The sequence below is a fragment of the Bufo bufo genome, chromosome 10 (genome assembly GCF_905171765.1).
Source record: "Bufo bufo chromosome 10, aBufBuf1.1, whole genome shotgun sequence".
NCBI classification, from domain to species: Eukaryota; Metazoa; Chordata; class Amphibia; order Anura; family Bufonidae; genus Bufo; species Bufo bufo.
The window spans coordinates 57,108,553-57,136,436 of NC_053398.1; the positions used below are offsets into that span (position 1 = coordinate 57,108,553).

General features: G+C 43.3%; 1 protein-coding gene across 1 annotated transcript in view; it reads right to left on the reverse strand.

Annotated features, from left to right (window-relative positions):
- Window positions 1-12,088: 12,088 nt before the first annotated feature.
- Window positions 12,089-27,884, reverse strand: part of RCOR2 (REST corepressor 2) — a 42,072-nt gene continuing 26,276 nt past the window's right edge. Inside the window, 14 exon segments of the mRNA XM_040408910.1 lie at window positions 12,089-12,720; window positions 12,723-12,776; window positions 12,778-12,942; window positions 15,267-15,368; window positions 15,370-15,438; window positions 15,441-15,490; window positions 15,616-15,673; window positions 18,411-18,620; window positions 18,800-18,869; window positions 20,861-20,979; window positions 22,249-22,271; window positions 22,274-22,409; window positions 22,918-22,970; window positions 25,682-25,759. Of these exon segments, the coding sequence (XP_040264844.1) occupies window positions 12,640-12,720; window positions 12,723-12,776; window positions 12,778-12,942; window positions 15,267-15,368; window positions 15,370-15,438; window positions 15,441-15,490; window positions 15,616-15,673; window positions 18,411-18,620; window positions 18,800-18,869; window positions 20,861-20,979; window positions 22,249-22,271; window positions 22,274-22,409; window positions 22,918-22,970; window positions 25,682-25,759 (1,268 nt within the window). The 3' untranslated portion in view covers window positions 12,089-12,639.

A 27,884-nucleotide genomic window follows, 5' to 3' on the forward strand; every position in this document is an offset into this window, starting at 1 on the left:
CTGGTCCGCTAAACCACTTAGCTTATCAATTAGAAAAAGCAAACAAATGACCAGCTATGTACCACAAATAAATGCACACAATTTAATAAAAATACATATCAACTACTATCAATAAAATAATGGCCTAAATAGACATGATCCCTGTCCCTCTATTCCTATACTTGCGGAGCTCTCGCACTAGTAATGGCAATCAATAATAATGTCCGTAGCCATCTTAAACACTCAAACTCATAGATTTAAGCTTGAAACCATTAACCCTTGAACACCATTGAAAGTCAATGGAGGACCAATCTGTTTTCTATTGTCAGTGAAAACTGATCTGTCCCCATTGACTTACATTGTGTGCCAGGACGGATCCGTTTGGCTCAGTTTCGTCAGACGGACACCCAAACGCTGCAAGCAGTGTTTTGGTGTCCATCTCCAAAGCGGAATGGAGACGGAACGGAGGCAAACGGATACATTCTGAGCGGATCCGTTTCCATTTAGAATGCATACTGAACTGGTTTGGACCGCTTGTGAGAGCCCTGAACGGATCTCACAAACGGAGAGCAAAAACGCCTGTAATGTTATCACCTCTGTGTATAGATAAGACAGGATTCACCGTTCACAATAGGTGATTGTCAGAGCTTATCTAGTCTTTCCTTGTACAATGACCTCTGCACAGGTCACAAAGCATGTCCAGAAAACTCTCCCATAGAAGTCAATGAGGTCCCTCCTGACCATTGTCTGTGGCCCTGCCCTAAAGCAATTTTTGTTTTATGTAAATGCTGTTAGGAACATCTCAGGCAAGATGGCAGCCCCCATAATCCTGTTCAGAAAATAGAATAAAAGACATTTGTAATAAGTAAATAATATCAGATTAGAAAAAAAGGGTGTGTATTGGTGACACATTTCCTTTAAGATATATTCAGATGTTGTGGTGCCGTTTCCTTCACATGGCAAATGCCATACATGCTTCAGCTCATTTAATCTGCAGAAATTTGCAGCTGCAGTGTGTGCCCTTGGGTTAGATTACACACTGATTTTGTGTTGAGAATCTGCAGTGTATTACAGTACAAGCTAAAGAGATGAGATTTTCAAAATCTTTTGTACATTTTTTTTTTTTACTGGCTGAAATTGATCTGTGGTGCAGATTTTGGAATTCACACCATGTCAATTGTTTGTGGATTGACTACAGATTTCACCCTTCGCAATGCAAAATCTGTCACAAAATCCACACACGTGTATTACCCAAGTGGATTTTTATTTGGAAAGTCTGCAGCATAATACATTACCAGTAGACCGTGCAGAAATAACTGGCTGCAGCCACAGCAGGGTAATGTGTTTGTGTGGATGTTTGGTGCAGATTTAACCCACTGCAGTGCAAAGAGTAAGATCGGGGAAAATCCACAAGTAACACGTGGGATTTGGTGTGGAAATGGTGAAACCCACTCAACAATGCACATAAGGCTACTTTCACACTAGCGTTCGGAGCGGATCCGTCTGATGTTTCATCAGACGGATCCGCTCCGATAATGCAGACGTTCGCATCCGTTCAGAACGGATGCGTCTGCATTAAAACTTAGAAAATTTTCTAAGTGTGAAAGTTGTCTGAGCGGATCCGTTCAGACTTTACATTGAAAGTCAATGGGGAACGGATCCGCTTGAAGATTGTGTCATCTTCAAGCGGATCCATCCCCATTGACTTACAATGTAAGTCTGGACGGATCCGCACGGCAGGCGGACACCCGAACGCTGCAAGCAGCGTTCAGGTGTCCGCTCACTGAGGCGGAGGCTGAACGCTGGCAGGCGGATGCATTCTCAGTGGATCCGCCTCCACTGAGAATGCATTGGGGCCAGACGGATGCGTTCGGGGCCGCTCGTGAGCCCCCTTCAAACGGTGCGCACGAGCGGACACCCGAACGCTAGTGTGAAAGTAGCCTAAACTACACTCCCATGTGCAGATACTTCATGTTTGTGTTCTGTTTTATAGAATTCTCCAGTAACTATATATTATGTTATGATAGGTCTATAAGTTGTTGTTTTTTTTTTTTTTAGGTTTTTGGTTAATGATGAGGAGTAGTGTACAATATCTGATTTGAGCAATTCCTGGTTCATCAGGATTTTTAAAAAATCTAAATGAGCTGCTCAGCTTTATTTATAGGAGCTGGTTCCAGATAATTTCAACACATTCTCGATTTCTGTGGTTAATGACATTGTTTCAGCACTCAGGATTAGAGCTGCAGATCATCAATGGAAGTGTATTTTTCTTTTGCATTGTTCAGCAGGAGCAGATTGAAGATGTCAAATCCCATAACCCCGTCAGGAAGAAACCTAAGAGTGCAAAGCATCTTGGGAGGGCTGAAACGCTGGTGCTGGTGCTTTCACCAACTTGCCAGTATTCTGCAGCACAAATGTACATCGGTGATGCCCACCCAATAGTCCTCCGCAATTGCAATGCTACTGTATGTTACTTTTCAAAAGCAAATTGCTCATGCACTCTTTATAATAAAAGCCACAGCTTTATTAAAACCAATGAAAAATTCTTTAATATTGTAAGAAGCTGTGTACTGAAAATGTATTCAAATATTTCAGAAGCTGAGGCAGAAAAGAGAATTTTAGGAAAAATACATGACCTGTGCTGTTCCACTCTTTATATTGCCACGAGTATGTGTCATAACCAAGTGGATGCTCAACTGAGTTCTGTGTCCAGAGAAGGTACAGGACTAGACCAACTGAGAAAAGGTAAGATTTGAAAATATGGAGAACTGGATCTCTACAATTTGGGGGGGTTGAAAGGGTTCTCTGGGATTTTAATAGTAAGGACCAATTCTCAAGGCAGGTGCTCAGTATTGGATCTCTGGGGCCCAACTATTGGCACCCCTGCACATCAGCTATTCGCTACCAGGCACAGTGCCATAAATGTTGTAGTGGCTGTGAGTGGTACTGCAGCTCCTCATTCAAGTGAATTGAACAGGTATGCAGAGTACTAATTGCAGCTGTCTATCATAGAGCACACAGCATTTTCAAATATCTGACAGGTGGGGGTGCTGGGGGTTAGACCCACCGAACTGTTGGGCTATCCTGAGAATAAGTTCACCAGTATTAATATGAACACGCCTGTTAATTGTGGAATAAAAATTTAAAAAAACACAGTAGAAGGCCCAGCTCATCTTCAGCTCAGGCTAAGATTCAAGAAGACTAGAAGATCTGTTGGTTAGTTTCAGGCTTACATGTTTTATGAATTGTGTGGTGGTCTACTTCTCTGCTTTGGAGGGGGCACGGGTGACATCTGTCTTGTCAGCACAAAGCGGAGGACATGGGTAGATCACATCACTGCTGCCATGTTGTGCCCTATGGACACAGCAGCTGAGGAATGCAGGTGTTTATATAGACCACGGCTGAGGGCCTAGTGTGCGGTAGGGGAAGACCTTAGGTCACAACACCGATTTGCAAATAGTTTTAGAAATTGGCCAGCCCCTGCTGCTCAGTGTCACAGCGCTTGTGCCATAGTAGTACATCATGGTGTTTGCATGGGCTCAGGAGCAGGCCCACACCATTGCTTGCAGGTGCCGGCTGTATATACAGCAGGCACTTGGCTTTCACCGTCAGAGAGATAATCCAGGCCCAGCAGTTTAACCCCCTCTGCTCTATAGTCCAAAGCATCGAAGTAGTATAAGAAGGAGCAGGCTCCCTCTGTCTTCTTATCAGCACCCCGAAAACTGAATCACAGGGGGAGTGCTTGGCAAGGCATAGTTATTACAGTTGAAATAAGACACAAGTCCATCAAGTCTACCAAGGGATAGATAGGGACGCGAATCCCAGAAGGAAGCGAGACTGTTTTTTTTTACACATTTTCATAAGCATTAATTCTTACTTTTAAGATTCATCTCTGTTCCTGCCGTTACCACACTCTGGATGTAGTCTATTCCACAGTTCTTACAGTAAAGAAGCTTTGACGCTTCTGGAGACTGAACTTTTTCTTCTCCAGTCGGAGGCAGCGCCCCCTTGTCTTTTGAGGGCATTTTACATTGAACTGCTTTTCACCATATTTATGTACAGCTTAATCATGTCCCCTCTTAGATGTCTCTTCAAGACCTAAATAAATTTTATTTAATTCTTATAATCTTTCCTCATAACTAAGACCCTCCATGCTCCTTTCTACTCTCTCCATCTACAAAACATCCTTTTTGTGGCCTGGTGCCCAGAACTGTACTGCCTTGTTTAAAGGGGTTTTTGCCATGTCAGACAATGGGGGCATATTGCTAGTCACCTCTGGGACCCGCACCTACAATGAGAACGGAGCGGAGAAATGAACAGAGGGCGCACTGCGCAGCCACCCTCCTCCCTTTCTATGGGGCTGCAGAAAATAGCCGAGCGGTGTATCGGCCATTTCCGTCTGCCCCCACAGAAATGATGGGAGTAGGGGGGCCGCGCAGTGCGCTTCTATTCACTTCACAGCTCTCCCTGCTCCATTCTTGTTGTAGGTGCGGGTCCCAGAGGTGGGACCTGCACCTATCAGACAATGGGGGGCATATCCTAGCCATATGCCCCCATTGTATGTGATGGGAATACCCCTTTTATACATGAGGGCCTTCTATGTCCTGGCCACTATTACAGCCTGCCTGTAAGTTTTTACAGTGTATAGTACAAGCGATCATATTTCTATTAGATAAACATAATTTGGGGTCAATGTGGACATAGCTATACAATATACAGTCCTGATTAAAAGTTTAAGACCACTTGAAAATGGCAAAAAATCATATTTTACATTGTTGGATCTTAACGAGGTTCCAAGTAGAGCTTCAACATGCAACAAGAAGAAATGAGAGAGACAAAAAAAAAATATATGAGCATTGAATTAATTGAAAATAGTGATTAAACTGAAACAGGCTGTTTTTCAGCTGATCAAAATTTTAGGACCACATACCTTTAAAAGGCCAAATCTATGCAAAGATGTGGATTCATTGTCATTTTCTGTCAGGTAGTCACACGTTGTGATGGCAAAGGCAAAGAAACTCTCCCTTTTTTTGAATGTGGTCGGGTTGTTGAACTGCATAAGCAGGGTCTCTCATTTGAATTTCTTAAATGATCCTGAGGGTTATGGAACAAAAAAGTAAAGTGGAAGACCCAAAAAAATTTCATCAGCACTGAGCCGGAGGATCCAATTGGCTGTCCGTCAAGACACTGGACGATCCTCGACCCAAATTAAGGCCCTTACTGGTGCTGACTGCATCTGAGACTGAAGGGCTTCAAAACGTCTTCAAAGACCTTGTCTCCTTGAACGCCACAGAACTACTCATTTGGACTTTGCAAGAGAGCACCAAACATGGGACATTCAAAGGTGGAAGAAAGTTTTATTCTCTGATGAGAAAAAATTTAGCCTTCATGGTCCTGATGGTTTCCAACGTTACTGGCATGACAAGCAGATCCCACCTGAGATGTTTTCTACACGCCACAGTGGAGGGGGCGCCATAATGGTCTGGGGTGCTTTTTCCTTCAGTGGAACAATGGAGCTTCAGGAAGTGCAGGGGCGTCAAACGGCCGCTGGCTATGTCCAATGTTGCAGAGAGCATTCCTCATGACTGAGGGCCCTTGTCTGTGTGGTAACGACTGGGTATCTCAACAGGACAACGCTACAGTACACAATGCCCGCAGGACAAGGGACTTCTTCCAGGAGAATAACATCACTCTTTTGGCCCAACCTGCGTGTTCCCCTGATCTAAATCCAATTAAGAACCTTTGGGATGGATGGCAAGGGAAGTTTACAAAAATGGACAACAGTTCCAGACAGTAGATGGCCTTCGTGCGGCCGTCTTCACCACTTGGAGAAATGTTCCCACTCACCTCATGGAAACGCTTGCATCAAGCATGCCGAAATGAATTTCTGAAGTGATAAACAATAACGACGGAGCTACTCATTACTGAGTTCATGTTTGGAAGTTGGATTCTGTTTTGAGTCAGTTTAGTTTTTTTTTTTGGAGGTGTGGTCCTAAACTTTTGATCAGCTGAAAACAGCCGGTTCAGTTTATTCGTTGTTTTCATTAAATTGAATGCTCAAAAAATGTTTTGTCTCACTCCCATTTCTTCTTGTTTGCATGTTGAAGCTCTACTTGGAATCTTAAGATCCAGCCATGCGGAATATGATTTTTTTGACATTTTTCAAGTGGTCTTAAACTTTTGATCAGGACTGTATTAAAATATTCCATTATTTAACCTGCATGGTGAATGCTATAAAAAAAAAATCTGCCAATGCCAGAGTTGTCTTTAAATAAATAATCAAAAGCTCCAATGTACCAAAAATGGAATCCGTAAAACTATAGCTCATACCAGCACAAATGAGCCTTCACACAGCAGAAAACAGTTATGGGATATCACATAGGGTGATGCAATTTTTTTAAAAGTAGTTAAACATACAAATTTATATGGTTATCTCCATAATCATACTACCACCCCGCATAATGAAGTTAAAAGTAAATGAAAACCTCTTAAGCTCTTTCACACGGACGGTCCCCGATTGCTCCGGATGCGTTGCGTGTGCATTGCAGGAAAACTGTGCGAGTAGGCACGCAATTGCAGTCAGTTTTGACTGCGATTTGCGTTCCAACGTTCAGTTTTTTTTGCACGCGCGTGAGAATCAACTTAATTTGTTACCCATACCCGAACTTCAGTGAAGAGTTAGGTGTTCTATTCATTTTATTATTTTCCTTATAACATGGTTATAAGATAAAATAGCATTCTTAATACAGAATGCTTAACTAAAATGTGCCTTGAGGGGTTAAAAAAAATAAAACTCAACTCACATCCACTTGTTCGCACAGCCAGCACAGTCTTCTTTCAGGACCTGCAAAAAGGACCTTTGATCATGTAATCCTTTCTATCTTCTTTTAGCAGGACCTGGGCTGACGTCACCACATGGTGATCGCCATAGAAGTGCTATGGGGTCCTATGCCACTGGGGGCCCGTCCGGGCCGCCTTCTGTTGATTTTATGTTTTTTTATTTTTTACACACACACACACACACACACACACACACACACACACACACACACACACTACAAACAGCAGCCAGCCCGAGCCGCGGACCGCCTGCCCATCACACTAGGTGTAGTGGGCGGGACGACGGCGGTCCGCGGCTCAGGCTTGGCTGGGGAGGAGTCAGGACACGCACGGGCCGGGCCGACACAGAGGCTGGGGAGGCTCCAGCCAGGCCACTGAGTAAGGAAGATCCGATCATATTCTAACCCCCAGGCGTTCCCATGGTGACAGGGACGCTTGCCTGGGGGTTAGAATATACAGTGGCCACGCCGCTCACAGGAGCACATTTATAAACTAATTAGTAACTTGAACTTTAATCATTGACAGTGCTGAATGCTGATCTCTTTACTGCATTGGATACCTTACTCTGTCTTAGCTACGGTAACAGCAGGCAGTGTGGGGGGGCGGCGCTCACTCACTGACATCACAACGCCTGCTCCTTCCACTAGGCGGCGCGTGACGTGATGTGAGCGCCGCCCCCCGCACTGCCTGCTGTACCGTTACCAGAGCTAAGGTATCCAATGCAAGTAAAGAGATCAGCACTGTCAATGATTAAAGTTCAAGTTACTAATTAGTTTATAAATGTGCTCCTGTGAGCGTCGGGGAGGGGGATCTGTGGATGGCACTATTTAGGGGAGGGGGATCTGTGGATGGCACTGGTGGGGGGGAGGGGGGGCATAAATTATTTTTGCTATGGGGCCCATGCATTTCTAGCTTACGCCCCTGGTGAGCGCGATTACGTCAAAGGTCCTTTTGCATGTCCTGAAAGAGACTATGGCGGCTGCGCGAACAAGTGGATGAGGGGAGTTAATTATTTATTTATTTTAACCCCTCAAGGAACATTTTAGTAAGTAATCTTTATTAAAAATGCTATTATTTTCCCTTATAACCATGTATAAGGGAAAATAAAACAGTGATTTAATGGGGTTGCTCATCCCCATCATCTGCTAGCAACCATGCGTGAAAATCGCTACCGCATCTTGCTTGCGATTTTCACGCAGACCCATTCATTTCAATTGGGCCTACGTTGTGTGAAAAACGCAGAATATAAACATGCTGCGATTTCCACGCAACGCACAAGTGATGCGTGAAAATCACCGCTCATCTGAACAGCCCCATTGAAGTGAATAGGGTCCGGATTCAGTGCGGGTGCAATGCGTTCACCCTCACGCATTGCACCCGCACAGAATTCTCGTCCGTGTTAAATGTGGCTGTCACAATGGTGGCAGATTTATGTTCAGAATCCCCCACACACAAAAAAAATAATATCACGTAAATCCACATTTTGGTGTGATTTTCCACAGATCATCTTCCGACTGAAAAGGGGTAAAATTCGCACATGAGAAAAGCAACAGTTGACATGTTGCAGATTTCAAAGTCCACACGGCAGGTCAATTTCCGCACCAAAAAAAAAAAAAGCAAAGATTACATGAGATTTGTCTAATCCATACACTTTGCTGGTACTGTCGTTTTTCTGCACAAAATACACATGGAAAAACCATGCATAATCACACCATGTTTTTTGTCACCCCCAAAATTATACAATTCATCCAATGTACACAAAATGGTGACATAAAAAAAATTACTTGCCCTTATACAGCTATATCAATATAAAAATAAATAAATAAAATGTTGAGAAGGCATCGCTCTCCTGTGAGCGCCGCAGCTTCTCTCAACTGAAGCACAGCGCCATACACAGTCTATGGCTGTGCTCGGTATCAAGCTCAGCCCTATTCACTTCTATGGAGCAGAGTTGCTCCTAGGCCACTTGATCAATGAATGTGACATCACTGCCAATGGAAAGCTGAGAGGAGGTCGCAGCCCTCACAGGAGCGTCGTTGCCTTCTGAAACAGCTGATCGATGGGGGTCCCAGGTTCAGACCTCCACCAGAATACTGATGACCTCTCCGTTGGGATAGGCCATCAGTATAAAACACCAAGAAAACCCCTTTAATGGGGCAGTTTTCAGTTATAGGTCCGTTAGGTTTCCCGCACAGAGGAAGATTTTGTAGCGGAGACAAAAGTTGTGCATGCAGGACTTTTGTCTCCGCTCAAAAATCTCTCTGAGCGAAACATAATGGATCCCATTATAGTCTATGGGGCCCGTGGGCTCTATTCAGCTCAGTTATGTACAGAATCCATCCTTTCTGTCGTCCATGCTCCTATAACAGGAGTTAGAGTGGATTGTCACACTATATATACACCCACCTAAAGAATTATTAGGAACACCTGTTTCTATTTCTCATTAATGCAATTATCTAGTCAACCAATCACATGGCAGTTTGCTTCAATGCATTAGGGGGGTGTCCTGGTCAAGACAATCTCCTGAACTCCAAACTGAATGTCAGAATGGGAAAGAGAGGCGATTTAAGCAATTTTGAGCGTGGCATGTTTGGTTGGTGGCCAGACGGGCCGTCTGAGTATTTCACAATCGCTCATTACTGGATTTTTCACGCACAACCTTTTCTAGAGTTTACAAAGAATGGTGTGAAAAGGGAAAAACATCCAGTATGCGGCAGTCCTGTGGGCAAAAATGCCTTGTGGATGCTAAAGTCAGAGGAGAATGGGCCGACTGATTCAAGCTGATAGAAGAGCGACGTTGACTGAAATAACCACTCATACAACCGAGGTATGCAGCAAAGCATTTGTGAAGCCACAACACGCACAACCTTGAGGCGGATGGCTACAACAGCAGAAGACCCCACCGGGTACCACTCATCTCCACTACAAATAGGAAAAAGAGGCTACAATTTGCACAAGCTCACCAAAATTGGACTGTTGAAGACTGGAAAAATGTTGCCAGGTCTGATGAGTCTCGATTTCTGTTGAGACATTCAATGTAGAGTCCGAATTTGGCGTAAACAGAATGAGAACATGTATCCATCCTCTGATGGCTACTTCCAGCAGGATAATGCATCCATGTCACAAAGCTCGAATCGTTTCAAATTGGTTTCTTGAACATGACAATGAGTTCACTGTTACTAAGAATGGCCCCCACAGTCGACCAGATCTCAACCCAATAAGCATCTTTGGATGTGGTGGAACGGGAGCTTCGTGCCCTGGATGTGCATTCCCTCAAATCTTCCATCAACTGCAAGATGCTATCCAATCAATATGGGCCAACATTTCTAAAGAATGCAATCAGCACCTTGTGGAATAAATGCCACGTAGAATTAAGGCAGTTCTGAAGGCAAAAGGGGGTCCAAACACCGTATTAGTATGGTGTTCCTAATAATTTTTTAGGTGAGTGTATATATTTCATTCTATGGAAACAGGCTAAAAAAAAATGCCACACTCAAGACATGCTGCAATAAGAGAAAAAAAATAAAAAAAAAAAACACAACACGACAAGGTTGCAAAGGCTGCCAGGAAACGACCTTTCACCACTCCTGACATGCCTGTATTCTTATGGCTCTTATGTTGTGCCATTCCTTTTTATTGCTACTAGAAGTTATGAATGAATTGCTAGCATCCTGCAGTAATGGTATCAGAGGGTGGTAACAAGTTGGGTGTGTGTCCCTGCACAGTCTGACAATGACATCACTGATTGGATAGAGTGAGTCTGTGCAGGTACACGCCCCCAACTGGTTACCACCCCTCTGTAACATTACTGCAGACTGCTAGCAATTCATCCATAACTTCTAGTAGAAATAATAAAGGAAAGGCATCCCATACAGTTATAAGAATAGATTGTTCCAAAATTATTACATGGGGAAATACATGAAGCTATTACAACAGGCATGTCAGGAGTGGTGACAGGTCCTCTTTAAAATGCAAAAAAAAAAAGTTTTATAAGTGCTATTGGCCAGCATATTTGGGGCACTGGAGGGAAATGCAACAGCAAGAAATTGAGTTAACATCACAACCCTCCATAAGTAGAACAGTAGGAAAAAGAAATCTGTACCCAACATACTCCTGCTGTGAAGCCATAGTAAAATAGTTCAAATTATGGAGGAAGCACTGATCTTTAGTAGAGAAATTACATTCAGAAAGGTTATCCAGAGCAAATTAGCTAATAAATAAAACAGTAGACATGATCCTCCACTGGAACCTACACACTTTGTGCCAAGGAGATTATAACATTACCTGCTGCTTCTCATGGACAATGGGAAAAGATAGTTGATGCCCTTAAAACACACCATTTCAGTAAGGCACAGTCAGTGTTAGTCAGTGATTTACTTCAGCGATTGTGAGACAAAACCATGCTGAGCTACACAGAGACAAGTATAATGGAAAGGATTGGAACCTGTTTTTGGGCTCACAATCACCGATTGAAATAACTGATCAAACAGTGACTGTGAATGTAGGGCAACATTGGAGAGCACCTGATGGGTTAATACTAGGGATGAGCGAACTTGTGTTTTTAAGTTCGGGGTATCTAAGAATTCCATTATGTATTCTGCTACCGTGGACCATAACAGAATTCTTAGATAACCCAAACCTTGTATGCTGAACTTGAAAACACAAGTTCGCTCAAGCACTAGTTAATACCAGAGGGCTGTGTGCTTTGAATAAATGTCTCTTTAGCCCACACTGCCTTCACCCCTAAATTTCTCAGTCAGCATAAGAATGGACCAATTTGTAGCCAAATTCCAATTATGTGGCTGACAAGTTAACCAATGGACGAAGATAGTGATACAGACTTTAAACGAACAGTTCTTGGGCAAGTGTTGACTGTGGAAGAACCAGTACTGCTAACTGATTTGTACACAGAACACTAACCTAATGAAAGGTAATGCAAACAGCAGCACTTACGCATTCGGGCAGGAGCTACGTAAATGTCTAATACCATGTGACCAGCAGACCACACGAAGTGTATGCAGGAGAACCGAACCACCATGCAACCGATCATAACTGTGACAAACCATCCTTCACAGGATCATTTCTATTTGTATACCTTCAAATTCTCCAAGGCTCTTCACTGATCTTTTATGCATGAAGACAACATGAGTATAAGTCAGGGCATTTCAGTCATAACCCTATAGTGAACAGGGAAGCGTGTCATCATATCTGAACACAAAGACTAAACTGATACGACATTAAGAAACAAATTGATTTTATTAATGGACTATTCACAAAGCTAAAATTCACTACTACATACCAAATAAGTGTATCCTAGCATGGCTGAACAACACGGTCACACCACCATTTTTTTGTTTAATGACACCAACCTGAGAAATAAGCTTAAAAACTCACCATCAAGAGCTTGTGCAGAAGCTGAAACACAGCCATCTTGGAGACACAGGGCCATTACTTTTCCCCACAGCTGTAGACATTTTACTTTTCAAGTAAATGTATTACTGCTACATAGGACACATCCACAAAGGGGGAAAAAAAGTCTTGTACAAGTTCAACTGATCCATAAGAGGACGACAGCAAGTACATAGAAACACATTCAATGCAATATTGAAAAAAAGATTCCCTTCTTAGTTGCACTGATTAGGAGTCCGTTTTTGTGCTCTCTGATCCATACATCCACATGATTGCGCATCCTGCTGTAAAAGGGCTCCCTGCCCGCACAATGTTTTAGTGCTGATCCTTTGAAATAGATGATTTTGTTTCACAGGTTAGATGTTTAAATACTACTATTTCAGTGCTACCCCATAAATAAACCCTCCCCATTCACAAATTGTCATAGAAAACGTAAGAGCATTCTTCATGAGAAGGCTGGCTCGCATGATTTCCTAATAGGGCAGGTGGTCCATCGAGGGGCTCTGCCGGGGAGCTGGGGCCACAAGAGGCGGAGGACGAGGTTGAAGGTAGGCGTCCTGGTTGGAGTGGAGGTGGCTGACGATGCAGTGTGGGAGCTGATGGCAGGGCTGGACGCAGAAGTGGAGGTGGAAGAGACAAAGTGGCAGTGGTAGGTGGCGCTGTGGTAGTTATCGTTACAGTTTGTGTGGTAGAGGATACTGATGTGATTTGTACCTGTAGACAAATAAGTTGATTTAGGTTTTTTGACATTTCCATTGTATTTGTTAATTATTGGGTCCAAGACAAGAAACGCATGTTTTTATAATGACAGCATTGTTACTTGCAGGTCACCTCAAAGCATTCCAGACACAATGCATTAACCACAACATATAATATTGGAGAACCGCATCAACTTTTTATGGCATGCAAAGAACTAATAGGTCTCTGTCCAGTCTCAATCAGATAAGCCTCAAGTATAAAGGTCATTCTCTAGCTAAATACGTAAATAAACGGTGGGGACTCATTGTCAGATGCCCTTGATTCGCACCTTCCATGGTAGTGTAATTGACATTAAAGGGGTTATCTCAACAAATCTTTTAACTTAAAGGGAACCTTTTTAGGTTGAACATGGTGTTTCAGCTACAGTCACAATAATATAGAGCAGGAGGAGCTGAGCAATTGATAGATCGTTTTATGGGAAAATTATGCAATAAAACTTGTAATTTATACATTTAAATTCTTGCTCTTTCTGGGCTTTGAGTCAAGGAGGGCGCTCCTATGAGTGTTTGACAGCTATCTCTGTATACACAGATCATAGACGGAAGGGCTGTCAGTCACTGATAGGACCCACTCCTTGAGGAATCTAAATTACAAGTCTTTCTGTATAAAACTATACATCAATCTGCTTAGCTCCTCCTGCTCTATAACATTGTTCTCTTTAAATGTATTCTGGATACATAAATGGCAAAGAGGCCTAAAGTGACAACCACTGTAGATGCCATAAGTGGGCAGATTTGAGGGAGGAACAGATTAAGGCTACTTCAAATCTGCGCTTTTGCTGTCCGGTTTCAGAGCCGGCATTTGATCTCAAAACCACAGCACAACGCTTCCGTTATTATAATACAAGCAGCTGCATCCAACACTAAATCCATTGTTAGTCAATGGAGCCGGGTCCAGTTTTTTTTGTGTACGGAAAAACTGTATCAGGACCATTGACGCTGCTTGCTGCAGTTTTGGTGTCTGCTTAGGAACACAATAAACCGAAATGGAATGCGTTCTGGTGCACTCCCGTTTCAGTTGTTCAGCTTTGTCCCCATTGACAATGTATGGGGGACAAAACAGAAGCGTTGTGCAGCGGTTTCGAGAGTCGTGCTGGATCTCGAAACCAGACAGCACAATGCAGACGTGAAAGTAGCCCAAGACTATCACACTGATGTACTGTACTTGTGCAGCGTTAATATAAAAAGGGGCTTAGCTGTGTATAATAGACAAGAATAAGGGACTATAAAGAGCATGACCTAATACATGTATCCAGATGTGAAAGGAGTAAAGAAGATGCAAGAGACTGTAGGTATTGTTAACAGAAGTAGTGTGCTTCACCGGGGTTTTTCAAGCTCCCACAAAAAATTTGTTGAAGGCGGGCAACTCATGCGCAATCCGTGTGACCCCATGTAACAGCTGCAGCCAATCACTGACCTCAGCAGTTACCTGGGGTAGTCAGGCACATCATCACAGCAATGCCAGAAACAGACCACTTGTAGGTCAGCACAACAGGGTAACATATAAGTAAGGTATTTTTTTTTTATTGTATGACAATCTTTGCCTTCAGCTAATTTTGGGGTTCTTTGAAACCTCCTTAAAGTACAAGCCTCTTTGTCCTCTGCCTTCTTGGCCTTGAGCAGCAGACCCGAGTGATCAGAAACTGAAGACTGGTTACTAAGAACACAGCACTTGACAACCACATATAACATAAAAGCCTATGGCTATGTGGTAGTGAAATTCTAGCAATCGGTTTCCCTTAGGCTACTTTCACACTTGCGTTTTGTGCGGATCCGTCTGCATCCGTTCAGAACGGATCTGTTTGTATTATTTTTAACATAGCCAAGACTGACCCGTCTTGAACACCATTGAAAGTCAATGGGGGACGGATCCATTTTCTATTGTGCCAGTGAAAACGGATCCGTCCCCATTGACTTACATTGTGTGCCAGGACGGATCCGTTTGGCTCTGCTTCGTCAGGCGGACAGCAAAACCAGTCTCCAAAGCGGAATGGAGACTGAACCGATGCATTATGAGCGGATCCGTTTCCATTCAGAGTGCATTAGAATGCAAACTGATCCGTTTTGGAACACTTGTAAGAGCCCTGAACAGATCTCACAAACGCAAAGCCAAAACGCGAGTGTGAAAGTAGACTAAAACAACTATGTAGTCTAGCTGGATGCTATATCTGAGCAGTCACTTTATACATGACCTTTTTCAGGCTCATCATTAAATCAGGTGTAAAAAAAAAAAAAAGTGCTAAAAAAGTATATAGGTAAATACAGTAAAATAAGTCTCACCTCATCTTCAGGGGCCGTCTGAGAGGTATCAGTGCTCTTACTGGTGGAGCCCATCGGCGCATTAGATGGAGCAATGTCCTGTTCTGCTTCCCATTCTTGAAGGTTCTTCTTCCAAGTTAAACCGTCTACGATAACTTATGAAAAAAGTCTTCACCTGGGAACGGAATTTTATATACCCAGAACCTCCGAGATGGCCTGAAAATCCTTACCATATCGTCTGACGGCTAGAACAGCAACATAAAAAACAACTATTCCTCTTTGCACATTGTATGGGTAGTTCCACCGCTCCCCCAGATGTGATCCTCTGACATATTGTTATAGTAGGAATTCTAATACCAAACAAACTTACCTTGAACAGCAAGTAGCTGCTCATCTGTGGTCCAGCGAGCATTCAGTTTGGTATTTAGCTATAGAAAAAAAAAAAAAGAAATGGTAAAGTGCTCACTGAAATACAGGATGCTGTTACGCTAGCAGAAAGGGCACTGTGTGGATGATCTCACCTCAGGGGGTCTCAGTCACTTATCTCTCCATTTATAGCCTGTTTTAAAACTACTGTTTCATCTGCTTAATGTTCTGTACCTGAAAAGCGAATGATAGTGAATATTCCACATCTATAAAATGCAATGCATTGTAAACTGCAACGTAAAGATAACATATCCCAAAATACATTTGGCTGTGACAAGGAAGATTATTTGGACTGCAATAAATTCCTAGAATGATTATTTTTTACTTTATAGTAAGTTCTAGCCATGACCACTACACATGTAGAAATCAGGTCCTGCAGAAAGAAGAGGATACCGGCTGCACGATCAAGTCAATGAGGTGAATTTTTCTTTTTTATTATTTTTAACCCCTCAATGGCCATTTATTTAGCATTCTGTCTTAATGCTATTATTTCCATTTCAACCATGTTATAACGGAAAATAATAAAGTAAAGTTCGGGTCCCCATTGACTTTAATGAGTTTCGGGGTCAAGTTCGGGTCCCGAACTTTGACCAGAAGTTCGGCCGAACCCGAACTTCCACGGGTTCACTCATCCCTAAACACAACGATTGAGGTGGTCTCAGATGGTCAATTGGGTTAGTCTTAGGAATTAGGCCAGGGTAGTTACTTGGAAGTCTTGGTCATGCTCTTCCAAAAAATTTCTGACATTTCTAGCCCAAATCGGTGAGAGTTCCTCCACGTGGGTAAGTGTGCCCAGAAAAAAACACACAAACATTCAACAGGCCATGAGGCCTGCCTCCACCAGCTTGCGTTTTTTCTCTGATGTTTATCGCCAACATACATCCGTTCGATAAAGCAGAAAACGATACTCATCGCAACAGTTTGCCAATCAACAGAGGTCCAATTCCAACACTGTCATGAACACAAAAGCCTTTTCTGCCTAAGCAACTTAATTGGCAGAGGTGCAGTGACCATCCGTCTGCTTCGAAACCCCATATAAATTAGAGTTCACTGACGTCTGGAGCCCCCTGGTTCATTTTGGATGCGAGCTGCTACACTGGAGCGTGTCAGTTCATCCTTGTGCATCTTCGTAGCCGAAGTTCACATCAATGGAACGCAGTGCTCCGTAGTTTCCATGCGGCTTATTCACAATGGTGTCATTTCTCCACCCACAATACACTTTCACCACAGAAGCACAATAACAGTTCACAAACTGCACAGTTTCAAAAATACTGCCACCCTTTAATAATTATCCCTTTTTGCAAATCCAATAAATTGTCCCATTTAACTATGACATAACAAGGGATGTGTGAAGACAGCCCATCATACACTTTATATACCCACCAAGCCAGCTCATGACGTGATTTCCTTCATGAGCTACACGATGCTGACGTGGGAAGTGGTCAAAATAACGTGGCTCAACTGTGTAACTACAGTCTAGCTGTGCACCGTACCGTTTTTTTTCTTTGCCACCTAGTGGTAAAATGGGACACTGCTGTTCCATATTACCATCATTCTTCACGATTGACGAAAAGTAACGTGCTGGCAAACCAACTCCATTGGCACAAAAATCGAAATCCTTAGAGTTTTTATATAGCAATGTTTTAAATAGAAATTAGACATGTCACTGTGGCTCAGCTAAAACACCCTGCAATATCTTGGCACAATAATCTAGACCGGGGGTGCACAACTTTTTAGTCTGGGGACCGCATTGTGACATTGTTCTGTTTCAAGGGGCTACACAAAAAAAAAAAAAAAGTTGATCGCATTCGTCAAACCGATACAAAATGAAACATCCTAACAAATGATGCCAATCAGCAGACCAACTAGTATTTGTTCATTTATCAGCCGATCGTTGACACATATATGCCGGGAATTGGTCAGACAAAATCTGCTGCATGCAATTTTTTTTTCCCAGCTGATTCCCGTATTTTATGCCAGAACAGCCTGCTGAAAATAGCATTATAAGTCATTCCAAGAGGTCATTAAAAAGATCTGAGGGACACTGACTTTTGCACCATTTCCACTGTAACTTGGGCATCCAAAGACAGCGGTGTAGCGGGGGGTGGGGGTTTGCCCCAGGGTGCAGAAGGTTGAGGGCTCGCCCAGGCAGTTCATTTAGATGGTGAAGCAGGGAGCCATCCGCTTCACAGTTTAGCTGAGAGGCAGCGTTCCACAGCAGTCCACACATTGTGCTGCTGGCTGTGTGGGAGGAGCTGTGGCAGGCCCAGCAATCAGCCGCCTCCTACACAGCCCTGCAGTGAGGTGTGACCACATCTGCTGCTGCAGGGGAACGCCAGATGTGATCAAATCATAGGAAAAAGGAGCCCCAGGTACAGGGGCAAAAACGTCCCCTGTGGGAGTAATGTACACAGACAGAGCTGTTTAGGGGACTGCGGAGACCTTGCAGCTCTCTTATACCCATCACTCAGTGATCACCCTGGGTCCAACAGAAGAAGCAGCATAGCCAACTGCACTTCCACATTCACTGCATAGCGCTATGTATGAGCACAGGAGAAGGCAGACACTGCATTTACTGGACATTTGATGTGTGTGTACATGAATATGAAAGAAAAAAAACAAACCACAGGTAACAGATCAAGAAACATTAAGAACACACAAACGTAGGAAGCCACGTTGGTTCAGTACATTGCAGAATGTTTTCTAGGACCGTAACACTTAAATGCTTTCCTACCTTGCCTTAAGTGAGACAAGCTGTGTGTCCAGTTGACTCAGAGTGAGTGCTGGCATTTCTGAACTTGCACAAACAGCAGCAATATCACTCTTGCCAAGATGCATGCCTTTTGGTGGCCTCTGACGGGATCGTAATGGGTGATGTCGATACTGAGACACCACAGGTTCCTTTTTGACTGGTCCAGGCTTTGCACTGGATGCAGATTTCAGAGAGTCCTAAAACATTTCAGAAATACAGTAAATGAAGTGAGAACCAGTATGAGATAAAGTAAAATATAGTAATAAACACAGGCAGTGCTAATGAAGCAAAACCACATAGTAAAATAAGTTAGAAAAGAATCTCTGCTAAAAATGGAAGCAATGAAGGACACCGCTGCCACAGAACGTTATCTCACCTCCTTCCGAATGTCGGCAGCATCCAAGTCATTTTCGCTTATTTTAGGCACTTCTTCTGCATCTTCATTACTGTGAGGGAGAGGAGACATCAGTATTTATTATAAGGACCAAAAGCCTAAAAAAATTACTAGCAATATCATTTTTCACTGTCGATTGCTAGGAGATCTTGAGTGTTATTCTTCAGTTTCGCTTCACGTACATGAAAAATGCATTGAAAACTGATTGCAACCACGCAGAAAAAAAACAAGCACTGAACACAATCGCAGACAAAACTGATACAATTTGAGTGCAAAACCTTTGGTTTTTTCCGTGAACAGACCCGACTCTGTATCACTTGTAGTCGAAGAAGACCGGCACTCAACACTGTTGAAAAAGGCATATTTTTTGCCCAAACGCAACACAGTATCTATAAGATGTAATTTGTAGATCGTTTTTTATTGTCACATCTTATAGATACTGTGTTGCGTTTGGGCAAAAAATATGCCTTTTTCAAACAGTGTTGAGTGCCGGTCTTCTTCGACTACAATTGAATTTGGGACGCTATCCCTGGAACATGTGAACCGACCAGCAGGTATATCACAGTGCCGACTGATTACTGTTACGGAATCTGTATCACTTGTGTGACATAAGCCTTATTCAGAAGAAAAAGTATTTTTAATCTATATTTTAATTAGCAGTTAAGAGCAATGAGGGAGGGCCTAGCCAGTTAGTGCACACTTGGTCCTCCAGCTCCCTCTATATTCTTGATTGACAGGGCCAGGTTCCTGCATAGTCATCTCCCTGGTCCTGCCAATAAAGAAGGAAAGGGAAGTGCTGGTAGAGTAAGGAGGCGCAAGGGTCATTGAACCCACCCTCAGTGCACTTAACTTCTCACTTGCATACAGATTAGAAATACTTTTTCTCCAGAATGAAGCAACAGATTGCTAAGTGAAAAATATCATTACATTCAGCTGAGCTACCCCTATAATGCACTGTGCCTGATTTAACACTGAATTATCCGGTGACAGAATCTCTTTAAACCATCCTTTTCATATTCCCCTTCTGTATTGCAAATTTCTTCCCCATGCATTTCCTATGCGTGGCAGTCTTATAGGGCACATTTATTAAGACCGCCATTTTAAACGTCGGTCTTAATAAAGTCCTATAGCTGGCACCGGCCTCTTCATAACTTCGGCGGATCCTCTGCCAGTTCTAAATGTAAGACAGCTTCTGAGTGGTCTTACATTTACGCCTAAGGCCTCATGCACACGACCGTTGTTTTATTCCGTGTCCGTTTCGTGATTTTCTGCGGACCCATTAATTTTCAATGGGTCCGTTGAAAACTCGGCTAATGCACAGTTTGCCATCCTTGTCCGTGATCCATGGTTCCAGTCCGTCAAAAAAATATAACCTGTCCTATTATTTTCGCGGAAAACGGTTCGCGGACCCATTCAAGTCAATGGGACCGCTAAAAAACACGGAGGCACACAAGATTGTCATCTGCGTCCGTTTTTTTCCTATAATTTGCATAGCAAACCTGTCAGACTTTTTTTTACATTCCTTTATGTCTAGTGGTGCTCCAAAAATAAAGGAAGACACACGGGGGGAAAAAAACGGAACAACGGAACCCCATTTTGCGGAACGGAACACAACAATGGTCGTGTGCATGAGGCCTTATTCACACGTCAGTGATTTCCATCAGTGATTGTGAGCCAAAACCCTGATTGGAGCCTCCACAGACAAAACGTATAAGGGAAAGATCTTCACCTGTTCTGTGTTTAGAACCACACCTGGTTTTGGCACAAAATCACTGACCAAACACTGACATGTGAATGAGGGCTTAGACCTTTTTCTACGCCTGAAACGGGCATAGAAAATGGTAAATGAGACGGGCCTACTGGTCCGTCCCCTTCCCTACCCACACTTCCCCTTTCCCTCCTGCATTTTAGACCTGGTGTGGGCAGGGAGAAGTTGCATATCGCGGCAAAATTGTTACGCCACAATCTGCGCCTGAAATACGCCTAATTTAGGCGTACTACGGCGTGATAAATCACCCCCTATATCTTTTATTCTTGTCTCACCCCTCCTCCCGCTTGCTCTGCAGTCGACGTGCCTGCCGATCCATCACACTTGTTCTGCTTCGGATCTTCTTCCATGAGTAGTAGTATTTCACCAGACTGGGGATCAATTTATCTGGGAGCTGGAACAACATACCTCTGTGTTAAGCTAGCCATACACATTTTTATTGGCCAAACCCACTGAGAACAGAGACAGAACTCTGAGCCAGAGTATTATGGAGCAGTTTAACTATAGCATGGCTGTCACCTGACCGTGGCTATAAAAAGGCAAAGCTTTGTCCAACATCTAGACACAGGTGGCATTACACATCTCTGTCTCTAGGCACCATTTCAAGGTGCTTAGCAGAACAAAATTTGGTATCACAGCGCCCATTTAGTGTCCTACCATTGACAGCCAGCCACTGTCACCAGCGTTTGCAGTGATGTCGTGAACAAGAAACCTTGACTGCAACAAACTGGAACCATATCATCTTTACAGATTCTATTTTGGATCCTTTGACAGTCAGGTTTGAGTATGGACTTCTTGCAGTGAGCACTTCAATCCTCCTTTGCTGTGGAGTGACACATTGCCCCATTTATTGGTGTGATGATCTGCGGAGCCATCGCATACAAAAGTAGGCCACCCCTAGTAGTGATACACTAGCGGGACACTAAGAGCTCAGCGATCTGTACAGGACATCCTGCAGCCAGATGTATTGCCTCTAATGGCTGGGCTTCCAACTGGCATTTTTTTCTAGCAGGAGATTTCTCGCCCATACACAGCAAGGATTTACCAGGAATGTATAGGCAAGAATTTAACCATTCTTTGGCCTGTCTGGTCGCCAGATTCATTGCCAATTGAGCATTTGGGGGGGGTGGACCAGAAGGGATGTCAGCTTCTGCAACGTACGAGTGTGCAGGATCTACAGGCCCAGCTGAGGAAACCATAGAGAACCTGCATGACTCCATCATTAACCGTATCTCACCTTTTATCCAGGCTAGACATGGCCCTAGAACCGCCTTTCAATTACACAGTTTTGCCCCCATAAGCTTATCCTCAATCTCTAATATTGTAATCATCTCTAATATTGTAATCATCTCTAATATTGTAATCATTTACATATATCATCATTACATTCACATAAACAAAGGTTCATTTGAATCCAACAACTCCTTGGTGCGCTATTTAAAAAAATATATATATATTGTCAATGAGTGTAATTAGCTTCAGGAGAGCTGGAAAGGACAAACAGGGGCTTAATGACCAGCAAAGGTCCTTTGTTCTAGCAACCGATGGGGTATCAACACCAGGAGCCCATAAATCAGTTCTGATGTGCCTCTAACCAGTCAGAAGTGCTGAATCTGTAGTGACAGCAGATGTAATAGTACAACTAGTAAAATAGTATGGTTACCATTTGCTGTATTCGCTGGAAGCATTTCCATGAAAGCTGAATGCCTGTTCAAAAAGAACTTTATCCTCCACACTCCACTCATCAGGAAATGGTGTAAAATTTGCAAGGTCAGCAAGAGAGCGTTCAACATCATGTTTGTGCCAGAGCAGCATACCAAGAGACTGTGGCGTCCGGGTGACAGAATATGAAATTAATGAGACGTAAAGCAATGTCGGAAAAATGAATAGAAGAACAAAACGTAAACAGGAGTGAAAAAAAGACCAGGAGGAAAAGCACATGGGACAGAAAAAAAAAAAAAAAAGAAACAGTATTACTACAGTATGAAGATGAATATTACAGTTTTATAACATATCTTGGGTCAAGAGGGACTGCAAGCTAGATGGGGCTGGAGGAAAGCTGAATTTGGTCTACCACAAGACAGCAAGCAATGGGTTTCCATAAAAACCTAACTTGACTGAAAATATGAAAGCTCAGAAGAGACTGCAGTTAAACAGGTTTTTCCATCACCACAGACTTACAGAATAAGCCATTTAGTTTCATTTACCCACTGCTTAGTCTTTCCCTGATGAAATTAATTTGAGTTACAGAATAGTGGGGATCCATATATCAGGCAACCACAGGGCTAACTAATAAAAGGTCAACAAGGATGCGTTTCCTATTCTGTCTTACCTGCTCCACATTGTAGCCATGTTTCTCCTTTGCCATTAAGATGTACTCATCCACTACAAACAAAAAGCAAGTAGGAATAAAGACCACAATGTATGCCTGTGTATATAGAGATTGCCTTATCAGTGACTGACAGCTCTCACTGAACTCCTAAGCACAAAAAAGCAGCAGCATCACTTAAAGAGGACCTTTCACCACTCCTGACATGCCTGTTTTAATAGCTTCATGCATTGCCCCTGTAATAACAATTATGGAACATCTATTCTATGTTGTACCATTCCTTTATAATTTCTACTAGAAGTTAAGAATTGCTAGCAGTCTGCAGTAAGGGTATAGAGAGGCGGTAACCAGTTGGGTGTGTGTACCTGCACAGACTGACTCTATCCAATCAGTGCTGCCATAAAGGAATGGTACAACATAAAGCCTGTTTTAAGAGCTTCATGCATTCCCTATGTAATAACAATTCTGGAACATCTATTCTTATGGCCTTATGTTGTACCATTCCTTTAATGCAGCACTGATTAGATAGAGTGAGTCTGTGCAGGTACAGCCCCTCTGTACCATTACTGCAGACTGCTAGCAATTCATTCATAACTTCTAGTAGAAATTATAAAGGAATGGTACAACATAGATATTCCAGAATTGTTATTACATAGGGAATGAATGAAGCTCTTAAAACAGGCATGTCATGAGTGGTGAAAGGTCCTCTATCAAGGGGTTGTCTGGATTCAGAGCTGAAAGCGGGCATAACCTCATCTTCACTCATTTAGCATGTCTGAGTGGAGCATTTCTTGCTCCAATGCTGCTCCTTGTGCTGTGCTGCATTGTGCAGGGCACGGTCTGTTTTGTTTAAAGGGGTTATCCAATCCTTTAAAAAAAAAAGCCCTTCCCCCCCATATGCCGGGCACCCCACACTGAATATACTTATCCGGGTCCCCAATCCCTGCGCCACTCATGTTCCCCGCACTGCTGCTGCTTCCCGTGCACGGATGAAAACATGCGGCGTCGGTGGGAGCAGCCAATGGCGGGCGCGGACGAGCCTCCCTAGCATCATCCGCGATCCTAGGGAGGCTCGTCCCCGCCTGCCATTGGCTGCTGCCCCCCCTTCCCCAGATGTTTTCATCCGTGCACGGGGAGAAGCAGCTGCGGCAGAGGGAGCAGGGACCTGGGTAAGTACATTAAGTGTGGGGGCCCGGCATATGGGGGGATTTTTTTTACGATTGGGTAACCCCTTTACATCCTCACTATTCTAGGCTTCTGCTTAGCAGTGATCCTGGTGACATCACCGGCACAAATGGATAGTCTATAGCAGGCATGGCCAACCTGTGGCTCTCCAGCTGTTGTAAAACTACAATTCCCAGCATGCCCTGCTGTAGGCAGTCTGAGCATGGTGGGAGTTGTAGTTTTGCAACAGCTGGAGAGCCTCAGGTTGGCCATCCCTGGTCTATAGCTTTGCCTATGGCAGCACTATAGATCGCCTGTAACCATTTTTGCCAGTGACGTCACAGAGATCACTGCTCCGCCTAGCATACTAATGTGAAGCCTGGTGCCTGAAAACAGACCTTGCGCTATGCAGCACAGAGCAAGGGGGAGCATCGGAGCAAGAAATGCTCTGATGCTCCACTCAGACATGCCAAATGTCGTAGTTTTATTCCGGCCGCCTCTCGGCATGTTTGCCGTGCTGTGGCCGGACCTCCAGCCCACCCCCATTATAGTCAATGTGGCCAGAGAGGACTAGCGGAACAGCCTGCCGCTAGTGTGAAAGTAGCCTTAGATTGCACAAAATAGTATTCACGTCTCAGCTATGACAGGCTATGTAGGTGTTTTCTTTCACTCATGGAAAAGTAACATATTGAAAATGGGAAGAAACTGAAACAAAGTATAATATAAAGCTGTGGAACATTCCATTTATATACTGATTACACTTTATTTAAATAAAACCCAATTTCCAGTTTTCACAATGTCCAGAACATTTGAGGCATGTTTGAAAATGCTCTCTACTGAATGCAAAAATGATGTACATACGATTATAGCCAGAATTGACATTTATCTTTCGAGTACACTCTCATTCAGGGGAGCAATCTCACATGAGGGGGATTTAATACATTATTTTATGCATACATAACTATATACACATGACAAAAAAGCAATACTTTATCCATTGCTGACTTCAAAACATCAATTTAATGAAACACTATCCAAAATCCAGTTAGTAGCTTCTGAACTCCTCACATCTGCAGCCATGACACTGACAGACCTGAAGTATAACAGATCGTACAGGACGCCGCAAATGTATAAAGTAAAGTAGTGTTTCAAAGTTTTTATCCTGTTGATTGTAAGAACAGAAACCCTGAAAATGGAGCAATGGACACATATCAGTATCCATGATGTAGGGCTTATTCAGACATGTGATGTTCATGTCTGGGTGCTGTCTGAGTGAGGAACGGACAGTGTCCGGACTGAACACTGGCCCATTATAGTCATTGTGACAATTCATATGTGTGATTTTCTGCATGGCCCATGGGCCTGTGCAAAGAAAATCATAGCATGCACAATTTAGGTCCAGCTTTCCTGCAAAACAATTCTAGTAAAAGGGTGAGAAAACAATTACACATGGGCACCATCCATGCGCAGACCATTTAAAAAAAAAAAAAGAAGCCTGGTTTTTAGAGCTGCTGCACAGAAGAGTTGGCGCTTGCTTGTCTGAATGAGCCCTAAAGTTCCTTCAGAAGCAGAATAAATAAAAGCAACACAAGACAGAACTTACATTTGGCATCTGATACAAAATGATTTGGCGACCATACCAACATCCCCTTCATCTCCACATTGTTCTGAGTTGCAGAGTCTGTAAAGAAAAGCAGAAAGTTCAGTGTACAGCCATGCCAAAGTCTCTGGGAGTAAGTATGTCTCAGACTATAAAGGTACAGTTATCATTGAATTTGCTATACAGAACACAACATTAACATGCTGCATTCATGTATTTGCTATTTGGTGCCTCATTTCAAGGCAATCATTCTTTGTCAATTATTCCTTCCAATGTAGCTGGCTGCTTCTGGCATGAAAAATTGATTTATTTTTTTATTTTTTATATGAAACCTCTACTTTTGGGCAACATAAGCCCAAAATGCTTATTTATTAGATGCCTCTGTGTGTGGTCTGTACATTTTGACCCAAGGTCTGGCAATAAAAAAAAAGCCATCAAAGTATCCACCTTGCCAGCAGATACAATACAGATCCTTTGCAGAGAAGAAAAATACTTTTTAATTTACCTAACATTTACTAGCAAACTTTAACCCTTAGGATACCAGCGCCGTACATGTACAGAGCTGAAAGCTGGGTCTGAAATCCCAGCGCCGTAGAGCTACTGTGTACACCCAGTCCCTGAGCGAAATCGCTCGGTGACCGTGGTACGATGGCTGCAGGCCGCGGTACGGCAGGCAGCCATATTTCCTAGGGGCACAGGGAGGTATTTCCTCTCCCCTGCAGCCCCGATCGCTGCTATTGGCTGCATTCCACAGACATGCGCATCGCAGCTCTGGCATGTGGAGGTGACCGGTGCTGAACAAGTCAGCACCTGTCTCCTCCTAGGTCAGGCAGGGGACACCAGTGTTTTGGGTCCTCTGCCAGCGCTGCTATTGGCTGGAACAACGCTCCAGCTAATGGCAGCGCTATAGCTGCACAGGATGAGGCAGAACTTCCCTGCATGCAGCCATTCTAGCTGGTGACTGCGTGCAGAGAGGTTCTGTGTCTTTCTGTGCTGCTGTTGGCTTACTGGGACTTGTGGTGAACCACCACTGCGATTTAACCCTTTCTGACTGAAAGAAGAAAAGAACGAAAGAAGAACATCTGGAATAGCTGCACTGATATTTTTTTTTTCATTTGCAGCTGTTCCAGATTCCTAAACCACCCTCCGTCCCCGTCCCTTTTTTTGGTGTTTAAAAATACCTGCAGTTAGTGGTAGTTAGAGAGATATAAAAAGGAAAAGATTGTAGCACTTCCAATTGGTGAAAAAATATGAAGTCCTTTATTCATATATGAATAAAGGAATTAATATTTTTTTCACCAATTGGAAGTGCTGCAATCTTTTCCTTCTGTATCTATTGACGGTGGGTAGCGTCTAATTGCTGGCACTCCTTACTTACGGCTATGATTTTTACTGCCTTGAACATATATATATATATATACACACACACATACATACATACCTAAAGAATTATTAGGAACACCATACTAATACGGTGTTGGATCCCCTTTTGCCTTCAGAACTGCCTTAATTCTACGTGGCATTGATTCAACAAGGTGCTGATAGCATTCTTTAGAAATGTTGGCCCATATTGATAGGATAGCATCTTGCAGTTGATGGAGATTTGAGGGATGCACATCCAGGGCACGAAGCTCAGGTTCCACCACATCCCAAAGATGCTCTATTGGGTTGAGATCTGGTGACTGTGGGGGCCATTTTAGTACAGTGAACTCATTGTCATGTTCAAGAAACCAATTTGAAATGATTCGAGCTTTGTGACATGGTGCATTATCCTGCTGGAAGTAGCCATCAGAGGATGGATACATGTTCTCATTCTGTTTACCGCCAAATTCGGACTCTACCATTTGAATGTCTCAACAGAAATCGAGACTCATCAGACCAGGCAACATTTTTCCAGTCTTCAACAGTCCAATTTTGGTGAGCTTGTGCAAATTGTAGCCTCTTTTTCCTATTTGTAGTGGAGATGAGTGGTACCCGGTGGGGTCTTCTGCTGTTGTAGCCCATCCGCCTCAAGGTTGTGCGTGTTATGGCTTCACAAATGCTTTGCTGCATACCTCGGTTGTAACAAGTGGTTATTTCAGTCAACGCTGCTCTTCTAACAGCTTGAATCAGTCGGCCCATTCTCCTCTGACCTCTAGCATCCACAAGGCATTTTTGCCCACAGGACTGCCGCATACTGGATGTTTTTCCCTTTTCACACCATTCT